Below are 19,340 nucleotides of genomic sequence, written 5' to 3' on the forward strand. Positions count from 1 at the left end.
TTGATGAACGGCCTGTGCTTGAAGTTCTTGAAGCTTCTGAAAAATAACAAGATTGAAAAATAAGTGTTATTAAATGAAACTGGATTGAAATTCACCAAAATTCAATAATCTTTCGATTGACTCGTTTTTCAAAGTATTTGGTTAGAAATTTCAACAATTTAAAAAAATCGTAATGGGTATATAAAAATGTTAAAACTAGCTTTAACATTTTTTTTTCAAAAAAAATTATTATCTTGTCCAAATTGGTAAAAATCCCATAGTTTCAGAGAAAATTGATGATTGATTGATGAAACCTTTCAATACCAAAATAATACCAAAACATGCCATCCTGACTTAGAAAATTTTCCACAATTTCAAGTCATTTCTGTAGGGGGTATATCAAAAATGTTTGAAATCAAGTTTGAAATTTCCGGTTTTCAATGAAAGCATTCGCTTTGAGACATCATTTTAGCGCAAAATTAATTATTTTGTCAAAATAGGTCAAAATTTTCCCATAGTTTCAGAGGAATTTGATAAAACACTTTAATACTAAAATAATACCAAAATGTGCCTTCCTGACTTAGAAATTTTTCCACAATTTCAAGTCATTTCTGTAAGGGGTATATCAAAAATGTTTAAAATCAAGTTTGAAATTTCCGGTTTCAAATTAAAGCATTCGCTTTGAGACATCATTTTAGCGCAAAATTAATTATTTTGTCAAAATTGGATAAAATTTTCCCATAGTTTCAGAGGAATTTGAGAAAATACAGTAATACCAAAAGAATACCAAAATGTGGTGTTCGACCATTGACAAATTCTGCAATTTTGCAATATCAAAACAATACCTTAAATTGGTTAGATACCACATTTTGCTCTTGCATAATCCTCAAGACAAATTTTAAAGGGTCCAGGAATACCAAAATTTGGTATTGATACCAGAGAATGGTATTATTGCGCATTTCCTTGTTATTTACCCATGCTCGGGTTGTCTAGACTCTAGACAATTGAGCGATGACTCAAATCAGTAGAAAGGACGTAAGATTTTGTGTCGCGTCACTTTATTATTGTCGTCTAGGAAGTAAGACTCAATTAGTACTATTGGCTGTTTGGATTTTTGAAGTCGTATTTCTATAGCAGTGTAGCTTGGAAAGCACATCGATGGATTTGAAATGTCTGTGTTACAGTTCTTCTCTTTAATACCTCAAATGGCATTTTTTTAAATAACGTTATTTCTCGGTTTGACAGTCGAAAAAAATCCTAAAATTGGAGCAAAACAAGATTTTACAGATCTATCGACGTACCTTCCAAGCGGAGATGATATGGGAATACAAATTATAAGCTTCCAACGTTAAATAATGCTAATTGAATCTTACCTTGTCTAGCCTAATCTGCACGTGGGCCAAAGATTTACATTTATCATTTTCATCGAATTTCATTTGGAAATAACAAGGCATTTTTTTTTAAATTGGCATTGGTGGCTGACAAATTTTAAGCATTGATGACTTGGCAAATTTTTAGCTACTTGCAAAATTCTTTTGGTTTTCATGTCTTCATGGTTATTCAAGAACACAAATTTTGCTCAAACTTTTAAGCTAAATAAAACCCGTTTGCCGCTCCAGATGGATATTATTTTTATTTCGCCAGTTTGGTTAACCGGTTCTTGCCAAAATTATGGAGCTAAATATAGAAACGGATCCTTCCCTACGTGCAAAAAACGCAAGATCATGGCAATCCCACAAAAAGGCATGACTTATGGAAATGGATACCTTTTTTTGTTTTTGTTCCCATTTTCTCTTCAACAGGCTTAAGAAATTGCTTGTTATTTTGTCGCCTTTTACTGTGTAAACTTTTGAATTTCAACAAGCAAAAGAGTTCAGAAAACAAGTTATTTTTAAATTTGTATGGCCTAATGATCTTTTTTTGTCAAACCAACTTTAGCTTATTTTTTCAAACTGGTCTTAATTGTAAATATGGAGACTTTTGTTCAAAAATAATTGAAGCCTATGAGCAGCTCTCTACAGAATCCGTTTTTTTTTCTTTAATTTTAATTTTTGTCTTTTTTAATCCGGCTGAAACGTTTTTGGTGCCTTCGGTATGCCCAAAGCAGCCATTTTGCATCATTAGTTTGTCCATATAATTTTCCATACAAATTTTGCAGCTGTCCATACAAAAATGATGTATGAAAATTCAAAAATCTGTATCTTTTGAATGAATTTTTGATCGATTTGGTGTCTTGGGCAAAGTTGTAGCTATGGATATGGACTACACTGAAAAAAAATGATACTCGATAAAAAAAATTGGGTGATTTTTAATTTCACTTTTTGTCACTAGAACTTGTTTTGCAAAAAAACACTATTTTTTTATATATTTTAGAGGACATCAAATGCCAACTTTTCAGAAATTTCCAGAATGGGCAAAAAATCTTTGACCGAGTTATAATTTTTTGAATCAATACATTTTTTTCAAAAAATCGAAATATTGGTCTTAAATTTTTTTTCAACTTCATTTTTCGATGTAAAATTCAATTTGCAATCAAAAAGTACTTTAGTTAAATTTTGATAAAGTTCATCGTTTTCAAGTCATAGCCATTTTAATGTAACTTTTTCAAAATAGTCGCAGTTATTGATTTTTTAAAAGTAGTGCCCATGTTTGCTTACCTTTGAAAAAAATATTTTTGAAAGGCTGAGAAAATTCTCTTTATTTTGCTTATTCGGACTTTTTTGATACAACCCTTAGTTGCTGAGATATTGCCATGCAAAGGTTAAAAAACAGGAAAATTGATATTTTCTAAGTCTCACCCAAACAACCCACCATTTTCTAATGTCGATATCTCAGCAACTAATGGTCCGATTTACAATGTCAAAACATTCGTGAAATTTTCCGTTCTTTTCGAAAAAAATATTTTCGTAATATTGAATGTCTATGAGAAAATTTATAAATTTTCTAATTTTTATTAGTATTTTTTGTTGAGAAGTTTTTTTTATTAAAGTGTTTGGCCAGTGAAAATAGATTCTCAACAACAATAAAGTTGCTTTTAAACTTGTCTCAGTGACCATAAAGTTGAAAAGGAAAACAATCTTGCAGAAATAATGTTTTTCATGGCAAATAACTTATTCCAGAACAAGTATTTTAAACTTGTGAATAAATAGATAATCATGGAATTTGCCTTAACAATCCGCGTTCTTTGAGTAAATTTCATAGGATACGATGTTGTTTTTTAATTATTTTTCATGGTTCTATTTATAGTATGATTTTTCATATATGGCTATAAGGCCTAATCAATTAATAAGAGTAAAATTATTTTCATAGTGTAAGTGGTTTAAATTAAACGATATTTTTTCATATCTAACCCTCTTACGCCCTTGGTAGCTCATGAGTTTCGTAAATTTATAACTTCAAACAGTAATTTCTCGAATACTTTAAAAAAATGTTCTCTTTTTTTAATTTAGTTATATCAATTCTATTTTCATCCAATTCGGTCAAGGTAAACAACATGTTTTTATTTATTTTACTAAACAAAAATGTTTAACAAATCTCAATTTTGATCTTGGCCGGAAGAGGGGAATATCTTATTTTCAAATGAGTTAGCAAACTTATAAGCAAACAATATTCCTAGTTGTGAATGCTTCAAACATAAATATTATCAGAATGAAACCTTTACATGAAATTTACAGACAAGCTGATAAGTTCAATATGAACAGTAGATTAAAATGATAAAATCAAATCAGGTTCTCTACTTATTATTTTTAGTATAATTTCAAAACATTTGTGCTAAAAAGGTAGGAAAATGTTTACTTGTATTTCGGGAATTCCCGGGAAATTTACAAATTTCCAGGGAAACGGGAAATATTTTTTTCCCGGAAATCCCAGGAATTCCATCTTAAGAAAAAAAATCTTAGAACAATTCCTGTCATGTTGGCAACTGTCTACAGTTGAGGAACGTTTTTGGCCAAAAATGGCCTCAACAAAGTTGGAACGGTAAAATCAGTTCGCTGGTTCTCGGGCATAACTAAAGCAATCGGGACAATTCTTTTTTCTATTGATTTATTAGGATGTCTAGATGATCCTAAAGTTAGAACGATGTTTTCGGTCGCAGAAATTACAGATTTGTTCAAATCAAGTTCTGCAAAATTTTAAGATCATCTTACAACCACTGAAAACAAAAATCGTCCCAATTGCTTGAATTATGCCGTTGCCGTTCCAACTTTTTTGGGAGGCTTGGGCGTCCGTGTACTTTGCAAATCTTAAATTTGGTGATTACAAAGGTATACAACACATCAAGCTCACTCTCTCTTTGATAATAATCCAACAACCCAAAAACAACCGGTCACTTTCGTCACTGCCTTCAACTACAGACTATCGGCCATTGCAAAAAAAAACCCGGTTCCAATAAAGGAAGTTTCCCCCGGCTTTTATGGTCACGTACCTTGCCACTGTTTCCACTTTCGCCAAACTTATACAACGCCACAATCGGTCCAACAAGTTTGCGTTACAACGCAGTGAGTGAAGAGTTTGTCAATCTTGATTCAGACAACTTATAGCTTTGAACTGTTGACCCTGTCTGTGCATTTGCTTGTTGCATGTTGTTTGCCCAACTTTCTCAAGTTCATACGGTCTTTTGCTTCAATGGGAGGAAAGCCATTAGACCCCAACATTTCACCCTCCACAATCCAAGCCCGCTTCTAGGCGGGCTTGAATCTGAAAATTCGCAAAAAATGTTTTAACGTTTCTTTATCTTCAAAAGTATTGGAATTTGTTTTGCATTTTTGATAATGAAAAAAAATATACATTTTTTTCAAATTTTCTGCTTTTTTAGTCAAAACAATTTGCTCAGAATGAAAAATACAGAAATCTATGCTAACACGAACGAAATGTTCCAAAAATGGTCAGTAAAGGGTTAACGCGACTGCAATTGGTATGCCTCCACGGTGGAGGCCATCAGGGGCAAGTCTTTCTTCGCGCAGTTCGCTGAACCCTGACGCCGCCGTCGAGTTTCAACAGCAGCGCCGAGAAGAGTACGACTGCTGGCTGAGCCTATACCGAGACTGAGTCAGGTCATTCTAGCGTGAAAGATAGAAAGAAAAAAAAAGCCACGCGCAGAATAATTACCCTCGCTGGCCTCGCCGCGTATCGTAATCTATGCTCTGATTCGGGCCAATATTATCACCGATGTATGGAGTTTGGAGCTCAGTGAGATGTACGAGCGGCTGTTTTAACGCCATTTCTAACGTCGATTGTGGAGAAGCACCAGTAATAACTTCTTTGTTGAATTGGTACTGAGATAACAACGATGATTCGGCAATACCTGACACTGCACGGAGAAAAAAGAGTTCCTAAAATCGTGAACAAGCGTTCATGAAAATAGGAACCACGAACAAAGTGTTCAAATTCCATGGTACGTTTTTCGAAATCGTACCATGAGATTTGAACACTTTGTTCGTGGTTCCTATTTTCATGAACGCTTGTTCACGATTTTGGGAACTCTTTTTTCTCCGTGTGTGTGTGCAAATTTGGTGTTGTGATGCAAGTGTGGGCACGCTAGTGGTTATTACTTTAGTCGATATGATATAGATTGCTTATCAAACAGTCGTATCACTTCCATTTGTTTGCACAACACTGTACGACTTTGTCGAAAATAACGAATAACCTTGTGCAAAACGATGACTTGGTTTAAATTTACCAAATCTGTGCAATCAAAAAGATCTGCAAATTGGAGAACTAGGTATATCAAGTCATCCTCCCAATATGTATCGTTACGAACAAAGCAACTCTTCTGTAAATTTTCGATAATTATGGTGAAGGAGATGAAAAAGCGGATCCAAGTTCTGTTTGCCGAAAAAATATATGTACTTTGACTTCGAGGGGAACGATTATCATTTTGTATTTGGGTAATTCTCTACCAACTCACACGAAATCGGGAAAAGTTGCCCCGACCCCTCTTCGATTTGCGTGAAACTTTGTCCTAAGGGGTAACTTTTGTCCCTGATCACGAATCCGAGGTCCGTTTTTTGATATCTCGTGACGGAGGGGTGGTACGACCCCTTCAATTTTTGAACATGCGAAAAAAGAGGTGTTTTTAAATAAGTTGCAGCCTGATACGGTGATGAGATAGAAATTTGGTGTCAAAGGGACTTTTATGAGCAATTCTCTACCAAAACCGGAAATGGATTTTATTTGTATTTTTTGATTTGGCTCAAACTTTGTGGGGGCCTTCCATATGACCAAATATGCTATTTTGTGTCATTGCTTCACCCATACAAGTCTCCATACAATTTTGGCAGCTGTCCATACAAAAATGGTATGTAAATATTCAAACAGCTGTAACTTTTGAGTGAATTTTCTGATCAATTTGGTGTCTTCGGCAAAGTTGTAGGTATTGTTGAGGACCTTTGAGAAAAAATAGGTACACGGAAAAAAAATTTGCAGATTTTTTTATCAACTTTTTTTTTCACTAAAACTCAATTTCCCAAAATACGTATTTTTTGATTTTCGAGATTTTTTGATATGTTTTAGGGGACAAAAATCCGCAACTTTTGAGCCATAGAGAAACATGGTCAAAATCTGCCGCCGAGTCATTAATTTTTGAAAAATAGTGATTTTTGAAAAACAAGTTTCATGCAAAAACAATTTTGACATTATTTTTTATTGCAAAATTGAATTTGCAATCGAAAAGTACTTTACAGATTTTTTGATTAAGGGCTCCGTTTTCAAGATATAGCCACCGAAAGTTTGATTTTAGCGAAATATTTGCAGTTTTTCGATTTTTAAAAATAGTGACCATGAGTGACCATTTCTAAAAATATTAATTTTGAAAAGTTCAGAAAATTTGCTATAAAATTGTCTAAGAGACATTGAAGATTGGACCTCTGGTTGCTGAGATACAGCGGCTTAAAGAAAAAAGAAACACGAAAATTGAAGTTTTCTAAGTCTCACCCAAACAGCCCACCATTTTCTAATGACGATATCTCAGCAATTAATGGTCCGATTTTCAATGTTAATACATGAAACATTCGTGAAATTTTCCGATCTTTTCGAAAAAAATATTTTGAATTTTTTTAAATCAAGACTAACATTTTAGATGGGCGTAATATTCAATGTTTGGCCCTTTTAAAATGTTAGTCTTGATTTAAAAAAAAATTCAAAATATTCTTTTCGAAAAGATCGGAAAATTTCACGAATGTTTCATGTATTAACATTGAAAATCGGACCATTAGTTGCTGAGATACCGTCATTAGAAAATGGTGGGCTGTTTGGGTGAGACTTAGAAAACTTCAATTTTCGTGTTTCTTCTTTAAGCCGCTGTATCTCAGCAACCAGAGGTCCAATCTTCAATGTCTCTTAGACAATTTTATAGCAAATTTTCTGAACTTTTCAAAATTAATATTTTTAGAAATGGTCACTCATGGTCACTATTTTTAAAAATCGAAAAACTGCAAATATTTCGCTAAAATCAAACTTTCGGTGGCTATATCTTGAAAACGGAGCCCTTAATCAAAAAATCTGTAAAGTACTTTTCAATTGCAAATTCAATTTTGCAATAAAAAATAATGTCAAAAATTGTTTTTGCATGAAACTTGGATTTTTTTCAAAAATCACTATTTTTTCAAAAATTAATGACTCGGCGGCAGATTTTTTGACCATGTTTCTCTATGGCTCAAAAGTTGCGGATTTTTGTCCCCTAAAACATATCAAAAAATCTCGAAAATCAAAAAATACGTATTTTGGGAAATTGAGTTTTAGTGAAAAAAAAGTTGATAAAAAAATCTGCAAATTTTTTTCCGTGTACCTATTTTTTTCTCAAAAGTCCTCAACAATACCTACAACTTTGCCGAAGACACCAAATTGATCAGAAAATTCACTCAAAAGTTACAGCTGTTTGAATATTTACATACCATTTTTGTATGGACAGCAGCCAAAATTGTATGGAGACTTGTATGGGTGAACCAATGACGCAAAATAGCTTATTTGGTCATAGGGAAGGCCCCCACAAAGTTTGAGTCAAATCAAAAAATACAAAAAAATAAAATGGTCGAAATCGGCCGATTTCGTAGAGAGTTGCTCTTATGTAAAATTAGACGCCCGATTTGATGGCGTAGGGTAGGGTAGTCATCAATGAGACACTTTTGGTTTTCAACTTTCAACGATTTTTCTAATTTTTTCATCAGCATTTTTTAATGAGCTTTAGTTGCATTATCTTTCTTTTAATGTGTTCTAACATTGACCAAAATATGAGATCGATCTGACGTCTACAGCCAGAGTTATTCAACTGTCTCATTGTAGACGCACTTGGCAGGAACAATGAGACAGCTGGGGAACAATGAGATACTCTACGAAAATCATCATTTTTCTAGCAAAACATCATGTTTTTGTATTGTTCCATTGCAGGTGACTTGCCTTGAACATTTTAGAGCAATTTTTCCAACATGAAACTTTTAATAACAAAAGTTACACTAAAAAGTATTTAAATTTTGTAAAATCCATATATTAATACCAAATAACTTTGTATTTTTGGTTAAATGAAGTTTAAACTCAATAAATATGCCAAAAATACCTTTTAATTCATATTTTGAAAGATTTCCATCGATTTTGAAAAGTTTATTGAAGAAAAATCAAAGTGTCTCATTGTTACCCATGGGCTGAAATGAGTGGGGAACAATGAGACAGTCCTGGATTCTGGGTGTATTCTAAATTTTGTCCAAATCTAATGAAAAGACATTGTAGCCCAACTTAATCCCTATGGAACGTCGAAAGACATTTGAAGAAATATTAGTTTTGGTGTAAATGGCAGCCTACGAGCGAAAAAGTATTTTTTGACCATGATTTACTTTTACACCCCAGAATCAAACATTTATGAATTACTTTTCAAGGGAGCGTCCATAACCAAAGACACTTATATCGCAGACGTGTTTCCAGTAGACACACCTTTCCCCCAAATATGAGCCTGATTGGTTGAAACTACGACTTGTGAGTGCCATTTTATCATTGTTCCCCGTGTCTCATTGATGACTACTCTACCCTACTAAGAATTCCGAAAAAACGTATTTTTCATCGAAAAAAACACTAAAAACGTTTTAAAAATTCTCCCATTTTCCGTTACTCGACTGTAAAAATTTATGGTACATGTCATTTTATGGGAAATTTAATGTACTTTTCGAATCTACATTGACCCAGAAGGGTCATTTTTTCATTTAGAACAAAATTTTTAATTTTAAAATTTCGTGTTTTTTCTAACTTTTCAGGGTTATTTTTTAGAGTGTAACAATGTTCTACAAAGTTCTATAGCAGACAATTACAAAAATTTTGATTTATAGACATAAGGAGTTTGCTTATCAACATCACGAGTTATCGCGATTTTACGAAAAAAAGTTTTGAAAAAGTTACTTTTTGCGTTTCTCTTTGTTTCGTCGTCCGTGTCTGTCGCGGGTGACCATGAACGGCCATGATCGATGACGACCAACTTTTTCAAAACTTTTTTTTTTCGTAAAATCGCAATAACTCGTGATGTTTATAAGCAAACCCCTTATGTCTATATATCAAAATTTGTGTAATTGTCTGCTCTACAACTTTGTAGAACATTGTTACACTCTAAAAAATAACCGTGCCATGTTAGAAAAAACACGAAATTTTAAAATGAAAATTTTTGTTCTAAATGAAAAATGACCCTTCTGGGACAATGTAGATTCGAAAAGTATATTAAATTTCCCATAAAATGACGTGTTCCAAAATTTTTTACAGTCGGGTAACGGAAAATGGGAGAATTTTTAAAACTTTTTTAGTGTTTTTTTCGATGAAAAATACGTTTATTCGGAATTCTGAGTACGCCATCAAATCGGGCGTCTAATTTTACATAAAAGTCCCTTTGACACCAAATTTCTATCTCATCACCGTTTCAGGCTGCAAATTATTGAAAACACCTCTTTTTTCACATGTTCAAAAATTGAAGGGGTCGTACCGCCCCTCCGTCACGAGATATCAAAAAACGGACCTCGGATTCGTGATCAGGGACAAAAGTTACCCCTTAGGACAAAGTTTCACGCAAATCGAAGAGGGGTCGGGGCAACTGCTGTGTGAGTTGGCGAAGAATTACCCATTTTCAATTTGGACGAAACTGTCTGGGTAAATTTGTTATGATCAAGAGAGCCACTTTAAATCATTCTTGATGAAATAAAGCAAAATATAAGCAAATGTTTTATAAAAGTGCTCTTAAAACATTAAAATTATGATTTTATTTAGCATAGCATTGGTGTCTACCCGTAGTTGCTACTCTGTTATTGACCTCCGTGGACCACAGATGAAGAGTAGGAACCAATCATCACCACTTCGCAACTTTCAAATGTCCCTATCATGCTAGTCAATCACAGCGCCGGCCACGACCAGTGGAAAGACACGGGGAAGTGGATGAGAATATTAGTCCGATACTTGAGTGATGAAGACCGCTAAATCGGCTGCGTCTTCGGCAAATTATCACGTGAGATTTGAGGGGGCTAGTAAGATGGGTGTGAAGCCAGGATTCACCGTGGTAAGTGTTGGGGCCGGTCAAAGTTATTTATAGTCCTTAATTCTTCGTATGTTCTTAGATTCATCTTGAAAGCTTTCCAATTCAGTTCACCAAGCTTTTTGTGGTGAATTCTGGTCGTGTTGAAAGTTCAATGTTCGCCTAATGAGTATGCAGCCGAGTGTGTTCTTGAATTCAACTTTGCATTCAATATTGCATTTTCTGTTCTTAGGTTCTCAGATTCCAATCAAGTTTCTTGGATTCTTATAGCATTTTTAATCCTTCTAGTCAACTAAGCCTCGATGGTCTGGTGGTTAGCATTTTTGTATGCTGACCCAAAGGACGGGGGATCGAACCCCGCCGCCAGTTATTGAATTTTTCGTTCATAGTCAAGTGTTCAAAATTCCTTCTTTCCATAGTTTCTCGATAGGAGCAGATGGGAATCGAACCAAGAACCTTCCGCTTACAAATACGAATAGTGTAACCATTCAGCCACGCCTACCCCTTATTATGATAATTATGATTTTATTTTTATTTAAAGCAGGACAAAAAATCATTTTTTGTGACAGTTTAACTTTTTTTTTACAGCTCGAGAAAAAGGAGAAATTTATAAATAAATTTGTGATTTTTCTTAAAATTGTTTAATCTTCTAAATTAAAAATTCTCGACGTTTTACAAAAGTTAAAATATGGAATCTCAATAAAAAAAACAATTCCAAATATTTCAACCCTTTCAGGCCTGAATTTTGTTTTAATCATATTTTTACTTAATGATGGGAAAATTATTCTTATGGCACTATAACAATTATTGTAGTCTAATCAACAGAAAAAAATCTGAAATTAATTGTTCTGCATTGATATTCATTTTAACCATGTTTGGGCTCGTTTAAAAATATTTAACACCGAAAAAAGTTTTTTTTGTCAGAACTTAGATAGTAATCGCCGTCAGTTTGGTCGGTTCTGAATCCAGTTTGGGGGAAATTTATTTCCAATAAAATTTCCAAAATTTCTTGAGATTTGACTGTCCATCAAGGCCATCAAAAGGTCATACAAAACCTGTGCTTTCTCACAGAAAAAAAAAACCTATTTTGTGCAAAAGTTTGTTATTGCAGAATATCATCATATGACTATAGACCACTTATGGTTTTGTTTCTATTTTTTATATTTTTTCTAGAATTTCACTTTTTGTCTCAGGTAGTTTTTTAATATAAACATATGCAACATATTGGTAATACGCATTTATCGAAAGTTTTTGCTTGGAAATCTTGAAAACGATGCTGTAAGTTTTAAAAAAAGTTCGAAAAATGTTTAAAAAATTATAATTTATAAAATCAATTTGGTACGAGCGGAACCGTGCCGGCAGCTGGTCATCGTACGGTTCCAGCGGACAACTCAGCGTTCCCTCCTGGATGGGGGCGATCTTTCGCCAGCGTGGTCGCTGCCGGCAGTGGCAATACGGCCCAGCAAGAAGTTACCGGAGAAGATCTCTTTACCCTGCCAGAGTTCTTTGCTCTCGCAGGGGAGATGATGACGCGGTTTCGGACCTGCCGTAACAAGGCGGAGCAATTCCTTGCCCTTGGGGAGCTGATGATCAAGCACATCTATAAAGGATAAAAAACTGTGATCTAGTTTTAAGCTTTTTCTATTTCTATCCCCTTTCCCTTGCAATTTTAGTAAGTTTTTTTTTATTTTTTTCTTACTCTTGGTGACACCTTTATTTGCCAGCAATAACTGTTCCAAAATGGATTATGATGTAACACACAGCTGTAAGGAACTCCAAAACTCTGTTATGTACCTCAAAAGAACTTATTGTATCTTGATTATTCACCAATAAAACCGAATTGAAATTGAAAAATTGAAAATAAAATCAATTTGTAAATTTTCAACTTGTACAAACGATTGATAATATAAACACAAAATATGACCAAAAATAGATATGTTACATCTTGGATCAATTCTGAGGGCAGTTAGACAACTTTCAAATTTCGTAGAGGTGGTCCCAAGCACTTTTCCTCTGAAAATTAGACATTTTCAAATGAAGATATTTCGAGTTAAAAGAAAAACACTTCTGAGATTTTTTCAGCGTGTGTAGTGCTGGATTTCTGGATCCCGATTTCGAATGCAACCTGGCGCATTTTCGAGATATTTATGTTTGAAATTTGCATTTTAGCTAAAAATTTATGTAACTTAACCGAGTCCAAATAATAAACTTGCCAAAAATTAAAAATGCCTGCAATATATCTTTTCTTTAAAACTTAACGGTGAATTGCTGATTTTTTTATAGTTTGCTAAGATGTTTTCTCAAAATTTGGTCGTGAAAGGCGTAGATTATGAGATAAAATTTTGGTGGCTTCAACAAAGTTGCTTGAATTGGCAAGCTCGACAACTTTCTAGCAGACAAAAAAAAAACTACCAAAAATATTCCTGAAATCTTAATCTTGAACCAACTTAATTTTCAACCAAATCAAAAGTATCCCACATTTGAAACAACTCAAGGGTCCTGATATTCGGTTCAATGAACAGAAACCACTCACTCATCGCCTATCCATTCGTCGCCTATTCTAACCCGCTAGCATTCATGAGCGAATGATACTCGCAAGCAGTCAGCGAGTGGCCCGAACTGTTCACTCAGCGAACAAATCTGGAGCAACATTTGAAAGGGGCGGTACGACATTGCTCTTACGGCCTTTCGTCCCATTTAAACGCGTGTAATGAAAGGCCGTAAGAGCAATGTCGTACCGCCCCTTTCAAATGTTGCTCTGGAAATACATCGTGAAATTTTACGCCTACTCCGTCGCTCGACGACACTCACACACTACCATGCTCAGCGAAGAACCATTCTCACAAAATGCCAGAGCGGCAGTCTTTTTGTCTTCACGCCCTCAGTTTGCCATCAATTTGATTTTTTCTTGATGGAAGTTTCTTTGAATGGTGTCTATAATGTTATGAAATCAAAATAAATGCACAATTTAATTGATAACATTGATTTTAGGCAATTCAAATCAATGAATATAACGCAGCGCATCAGAGGAAAAATGTTTTCAGTTTAGAGTGATCGGCGACGTTCGGCCTGCCTGAGCCGTTCGGAGACTGAGCTGATCAGAAAGAGAAGGAGAGTAGAAAAGAGAGTGTTCGGGAGCGAATGGTTTCAAAGTGACAAACAGTAGGAATTCATCAGGGCAGTATCGCGTCGCCTGCTATTTGTGCTCGCGAATGGAGTGGTTGATTTTGAGCAATCAGGACCCTTGGAAACAACCCTTTTGGAGACACCTAAGCTCCAAAACTTCAAAATTTTTCGAAAAATCCATTTTCCATATTATTTTGCGATCTGGATTGTGCAATAAAGAGTTAAGCTCACTTTTATTTGCGCAATTTATTACATTGCCGATAATAGCAATAGGCTGAGAAAGGGTATATTTCCCCGACTAACAATGTATAGAGCAGAACAGTCCAGACTCGATTATCTGAAGTTTATATTATCCGAAGGGACCAACGGTTTATTTGGGAACTCGGATAATCGAGTCATGAAGTAAGAATGTTAATTTTTCATTTTTTATCTTCTTATTTTTAACATTAAATTCGAATACTACGATCACATTTTAGTCAAATTTGAATAGTTGATTGCCAATTCAATTTCAAAATGCATTTGTTCAATATTCATCACCGCCATCTCGGATTTGAAAATTTTAAATCATTTTAGAGTAGTTTATAAGTCATACACAACAATCAAAAATAAAATAACGAAACAAAATATATTTTTTGTGATTCGCTTCACCGAAGTTTTTAGTATCGGAAGTGAAATTTTTAAAAGGCCTTCGGATAATCGAGACTGGATTGTATTGGTACCCCTATCCAAACAAAATTTTCAGTCGAAAGATTTTTTAACAAAGTTCTAAAATTAGTGTCCATTATGGTCTACTTTTTTAAATTTCATCTCTGAACTTCATTCGTATCAAAAAGATGAAACCAAGAAAAATGATAAATGGATACCTCCGTCCAAGAAGTAGGTCATCGTTACATCCTACCGTACCCTTTGAGGAACGTTCCCTGCAGGGTACTCCAAAGAGCAGAATCAGTTTCAAGCAACCACCACCTCATTGCAAAATCAAACAAATCGTGTACTCTCTCTCTCTTCTTAGATGATCCGCAATGCAAAAGTAGACCATCCTACACGCCGCTGCCAAGTCACGGTTTATTTTCATTATATTTGCATCCCCCAACTCCCTTCCATAGTCCCTCGTACCTTCGTCAGCTGTTCATGAAACTGTACGGTGTGGTGGTCGGATAATTACCTATAACCAGCAGCAGTAGCACCGTGGCCAGTGCAACACTTTGCCGATCCATTTCTTGTGATTGTGTGAAACTTCGCAGGGTTCTTCTCCGGGAACGCTCCAAGCAATTCGCGATTCTGTGTATGACTTGGTCTTGGTCGTCGTCTCAGCTGCGCCGTTGCAAAGAATACTTCTCATCAATTTCCCCGTTTGTACTCCCGTTAGTCACACAACTCAGGCGGTCTCGTGCACAAGTGGTTCCGCGTGCGCGTGCTAAAACGGTCCACGAACCTGAGACACAAACGCTGCCTTTGTGAGACTGAGATTTTCGCTTCTTCAGTGACTTTTTTTTTCTCGAGCTCACACACAGAATACAAATTTAGCACGATTAATCATAACTCCCACAAAACACTGAACACAAACAATTCTCGGAGAATTGCTACCCGAAACAGTGAACGAAAGTCGTTCGTCGAAAACGTCGCCGTATCGACCGTTCAACGACCGCGTGCGCGACGCGACTATCAAGGTCAGGCCCGACTTTACGGTCTGTATTCCCGGACCACCGTTCCCAGCTACTGCTGCACCACAGCACGAAACGCTTCTTCGAACCGTGTCGGCTCTCACGATTTCGCTTTTCCTTTTCCTGCCCAAAATCGCTGCAACTCAACTCGACGTTGCTTTCTCTTGACCACGGCGGTTTTCACCCTTTCTCGCTCTCCGAATTTCACAACCACCACCGGTTAATCGAAGAGAAAACGATCTTTGGTGATGATCAGTTTTGAAGTGCCCGGATCAACTGGTTCAACAGCTAACAATCTAATGGACGATCGCGATCGGGTGTGATTCATTCCACGTGGTCGATCAGTCGACGACTAGATCATCGCAAGCGCGCGCGCTTAGAATGAGCCGACTTTTGAAAAGATCGAAAATCAGATCAAAGTTGGCGTATTGGCGTGACGCGTCGTTGACGGTTGTTATCGCTGCGGAAGCTTGATTCACACTGAACGGCTGTGTTTTGTTGCCGCTGCTGCTGCAAGCCGGCTAAGGAGCAGCAGCACATGTTGCTCGGCTGATGCTGCCTGAGCGATGGGGAGTTGAAAGTTGATCAACAACAACGGCATGGAGCGGTGCTGGGATAGGGTGCGTGGAGTAGAAACTTTGAGAGAGAGAGAGAAAGAAGGTTAGGTTGGTTCAAGATATAAAAAAATAACAAATATTTTTCTTTGATTTGCGCTTTATTCTTCGGAGATCTATTTCTAGAATTCAAGTTTAGAATGAGTCCGCACACAATTTCAGTATGTAAAAAAAAATATTTACATCTCTTGGGCACTATGTACATTTTGTGATGAAACATGCAAAGTATTTAAAGTTTGGAAGAAGTAAAGAAAATGCACCAAAGACCATAGATAAACATACAAATTTATGAATTCAGTGTAGAAGATTTATGCTTTGGGATGTTCCCTCCAATGTTGTACACTTGTATAGCTTAAAACTATTTTTGATGCAATTAAAAAAAAATGTTTTTCGACTACTTTTCCAGGGTGCGGGCAAGGGGCTGGAATCTCTAATATTACTTAAGAATACTGAGTATACTAGAGGTGGGCAAAAAAAGAGTGAGCCGCTCAAAGAACCGGTTCACTAAAAAGAGCGAACGAACCATGGCTCACAAAAAAAGAACCGCGGTTCTTTTTTAAACTCCGTCCTTTGAAATAACCGTTCCAAGATGGAATGATTTTTCAACTTGTTATAAATATAATTTATTAAATATCGAACAAATTGAAGCATAAAATTTGTTTTTAGAATTGAAAATGCAATTCCGAATTGAAAAATAATTGCTGATAAAAATTAATCCAAATATAGCATTGTCACTTAAAAGTTTTCAAACTCATTTTCAGTTTCCTACTTTTCTTCCAAAAGTAAATGATTTTCTAAACAAAATGAGAAAAACTTTTCATTATACAACTGCTCGTACAATAAAGTATTACCCGAATAAAAATTTGAGCATTTAAAATTGCTTAGCTTGTAACTTGTTACCTAAAAATTACTAAATAGCTGAGAGATTTTGAAGAAAAAATAAATTCTCTTGCCCGATTAAACCCGATTTATAGACTTCATCGATTAAATCAGAGTGTAGAAAAGAGTTCACAGAATATTTTCTCCAAATAAAATGTCTGCATTACTTCAATTTTAGCAAAAATAAACGCAATTTTAAAATTGATAGCAATTTCTCCAAAATCCTATATTTAAGTTTGGATGCCATTCAATTATTTAAACCGTAGGTTCGAGTAGTAATCTTGACATAGAGACCGCCAAGACCTATGGTTTTTAAGGACATCTTCTTAGTTTTAGATATTTTTTCAAATGATTTAACTTTGCCAGTATCTAATGTGAAAATATATTGAAAATTCTTAAAAATAACCTTTTTATCAAAATTTTGAAAAAGAGCGAAAGAGCCGTTCAAAAGAGCGGCTCTTTTTAATGAGCGAACGAAAATGAGCGGCTCCTAAAAAAGAGCGGTTTTGCCCACCTCTAGAGTATACTAACGATATTCCAGTATACTTGTTAGTATACTAACCGAAAAGCAACAAACTGTTAGTATATTAAGATACTCTCATTATATTGGTTAGTATACTGGCGATATGTAAAGGAAATAATAAGTATACTAACATATATTGTTGGGGCCGAGCCTTCCTGCCCAACACAGAAATTGTTAACGAGGAGTTCGCTGGGTCGTTTCCTGTGGTCCTGTTCCTCGTCCGGGTCGTAAATCCTTTGGAGAACTTGGTTGGTCACTTCTTGGGGTTGTCCAGGGCTCTAGTCCGACCGTAGAGCCAGTAAAACGCACATTTACACCAAACACGTATATTTTCTACTTAATCGCGCTATATTTACAGTAGTTCTAAGTTAGTCGTAGTTATTAAGTTTCCAGTATCCGACTGGGGCGCGGAACGCGCGGAGGCACCTGGCCTCGTTACCCGACCATGGTTCGGTTTGTACTGATCCTGACCTATCCCAAAGAGCTGATAATTAGCCTAATTGTCGTAGATTGCGTAATAAGAGTACAATTGTGTTATCTCAGAGAAGTGATCGCAACTCCTGAGAGAGATCATTCCCTGGACCCGTGAGATGTTGGTTCTGGTCAAGTTATCGTTTTGCTGTCCTACTCTAACCTACAGTGAGGCTCCTGAGCTCCCGAACATTCTCACCCACCCTGAAATTTCCCCTAAAATTTCTGAACTCCTATTACATAAGTTAAAATCCAAAAATATGTACACAAACATGGTCAAAACTGTTACAAATATTGAAAAAATGTGTCTAAAGTTGGTGTACCTAAACCTGGTCCAAGTTGGTTTGATCCATGACTTAATTGCTCACCCACCGTTTGGTAACGTGGAGTGACTCAAGATAATTTGTTGACCTCCTAGCAGTTCATTGATGTAGTTTTCCTTCCCCCAATTGAATGCTCCCAGTCATGTGACTGATTCACAACGACTCTCCATCAATGCTGTGCAGGTGTGGTCCGTCCCTGGTTCTCCTAACCGTTGATAATCAGCTGCGTCCTGCCGCTGATCCTTGCCAGCGCACGCCGTGTACGCTCCTGTTGGTAGTGCACCATCGAGTCCTCGACCGGATGTGCCTGTAGACCTTGACCGCCGATGCAGGTGTTGTACAACACTTGTAGTCCCGCCGCCTTGATTCACCGTTGTTGTACGACGTCGGTTGACGCCGTCATCTCAGCCAGACGTCTTTGGAATCTTGCAGTGATACCACCTTCACTGTCAGCAGAACCGGGTTCATTGGAAAGCAGCTCTCCCGCTGCTGGTGTGCCGTGAGAGCCCCTGCTCTGCCAACTGAATCTCGATGTAACCGGAGCCCATACTCCGTAGGTGTGCTTCCCTTTTTGCTGTGTCTCAGCAGTCGACGACCGATTGCCGAGCCCTCGACGACGTCGCGTGTGGATGTGGTAGTTTGTGGATTCTCCAAGCGAAGTGATCACCGAAACCAATACCGATCCTCGCGTTCTTGCGAACAGCCTTTCCGTTGACGAGGCTGAACCCTTGGTAGTTGCAGTGTATCCTCAACTGCTTGAGTTGACACCGGAACCGGACACAGGAAGTGTCGTGGGTGTGTGTATGCGCAGTGCTCCGTTAACTGCTTGGAGGGTGGAAGTCCACTCTTCGCTTGCCCTGTTGTAACGTGGTCGTAGAGTTCGTCCTGGACTGCACGTGGGATGGGAGCCCGTTGCTCCGCTGGCCCGATATTTTGAATCCGTAGGAACCGGAACCCTTGCTCCGTGGTGTTCGCTTTGACCTATGATTCCACCCGTGGGAATGCTTCACCAGCTGCCCTTGCAGTGGTCACATGATCTGGTATCGTCCTTGGTGACCAGATCGCCGGTTGGTTGGCTGAATCAAAAATCCTTCCATTGGACTCTTTCGCCAGGTGTGCGCGTCCCAGTGACGCAGCACTCGCGTAGGTGGGATGACCGTTTCCCGAAACCTTTGGATGACGTCCCAGTGACGTCAGCTTGCCTCTAGAGTGACCACTCTAGAGGTTGCAGTGCTCCTGACTGCTTGGGATGGGAGCCCAGTGCTC

At 36.8% G+C, this 19,340-nt stretch overlaps 2 protein-coding genes across 2 annotated transcripts in view; one reads left to right on the forward strand and one right to left on the reverse strand.

Annotated features, from left to right (window-relative positions):
• The window catches only part of LOC6046394, a 50,746-nt gene extending 34,974 nt beyond the window's left edge, over positions 1 to 15,772 (reverse strand). The window contains exon 1 of the mRNA XM_038260277.1: positions 14,766 to 15,772. Coding sequence (XP_038116205.1) covers positions 14,766 to 14,817 — 52 coding nt within the window. The 5' untranslated portion in view covers positions 14,818 to 15,772. The remainder of the gene's footprint in view (positions 1 to 14,765) is intronic.
• Positions 1 to 19,340, forward strand: part of LOC6046393 (rabankyrin-5) — a 76,634-nt gene that overhangs the window by 37,883 nt on the left and 19,411 nt on the right. The window lies entirely within an intron of this gene.

This window comes from Culex quinquefasciatus, chromosome 3, assembly GCF_015732765.1.
Source record: "Culex quinquefasciatus strain JHB chromosome 3, VPISU_Cqui_1.0_pri_paternal, whole genome shotgun sequence".
In the NCBI taxonomy this organism is placed as follows: domain Eukaryota; kingdom Metazoa; phylum Arthropoda; class Insecta; order Diptera; family Culicidae; genus Culex; species Culex quinquefasciatus.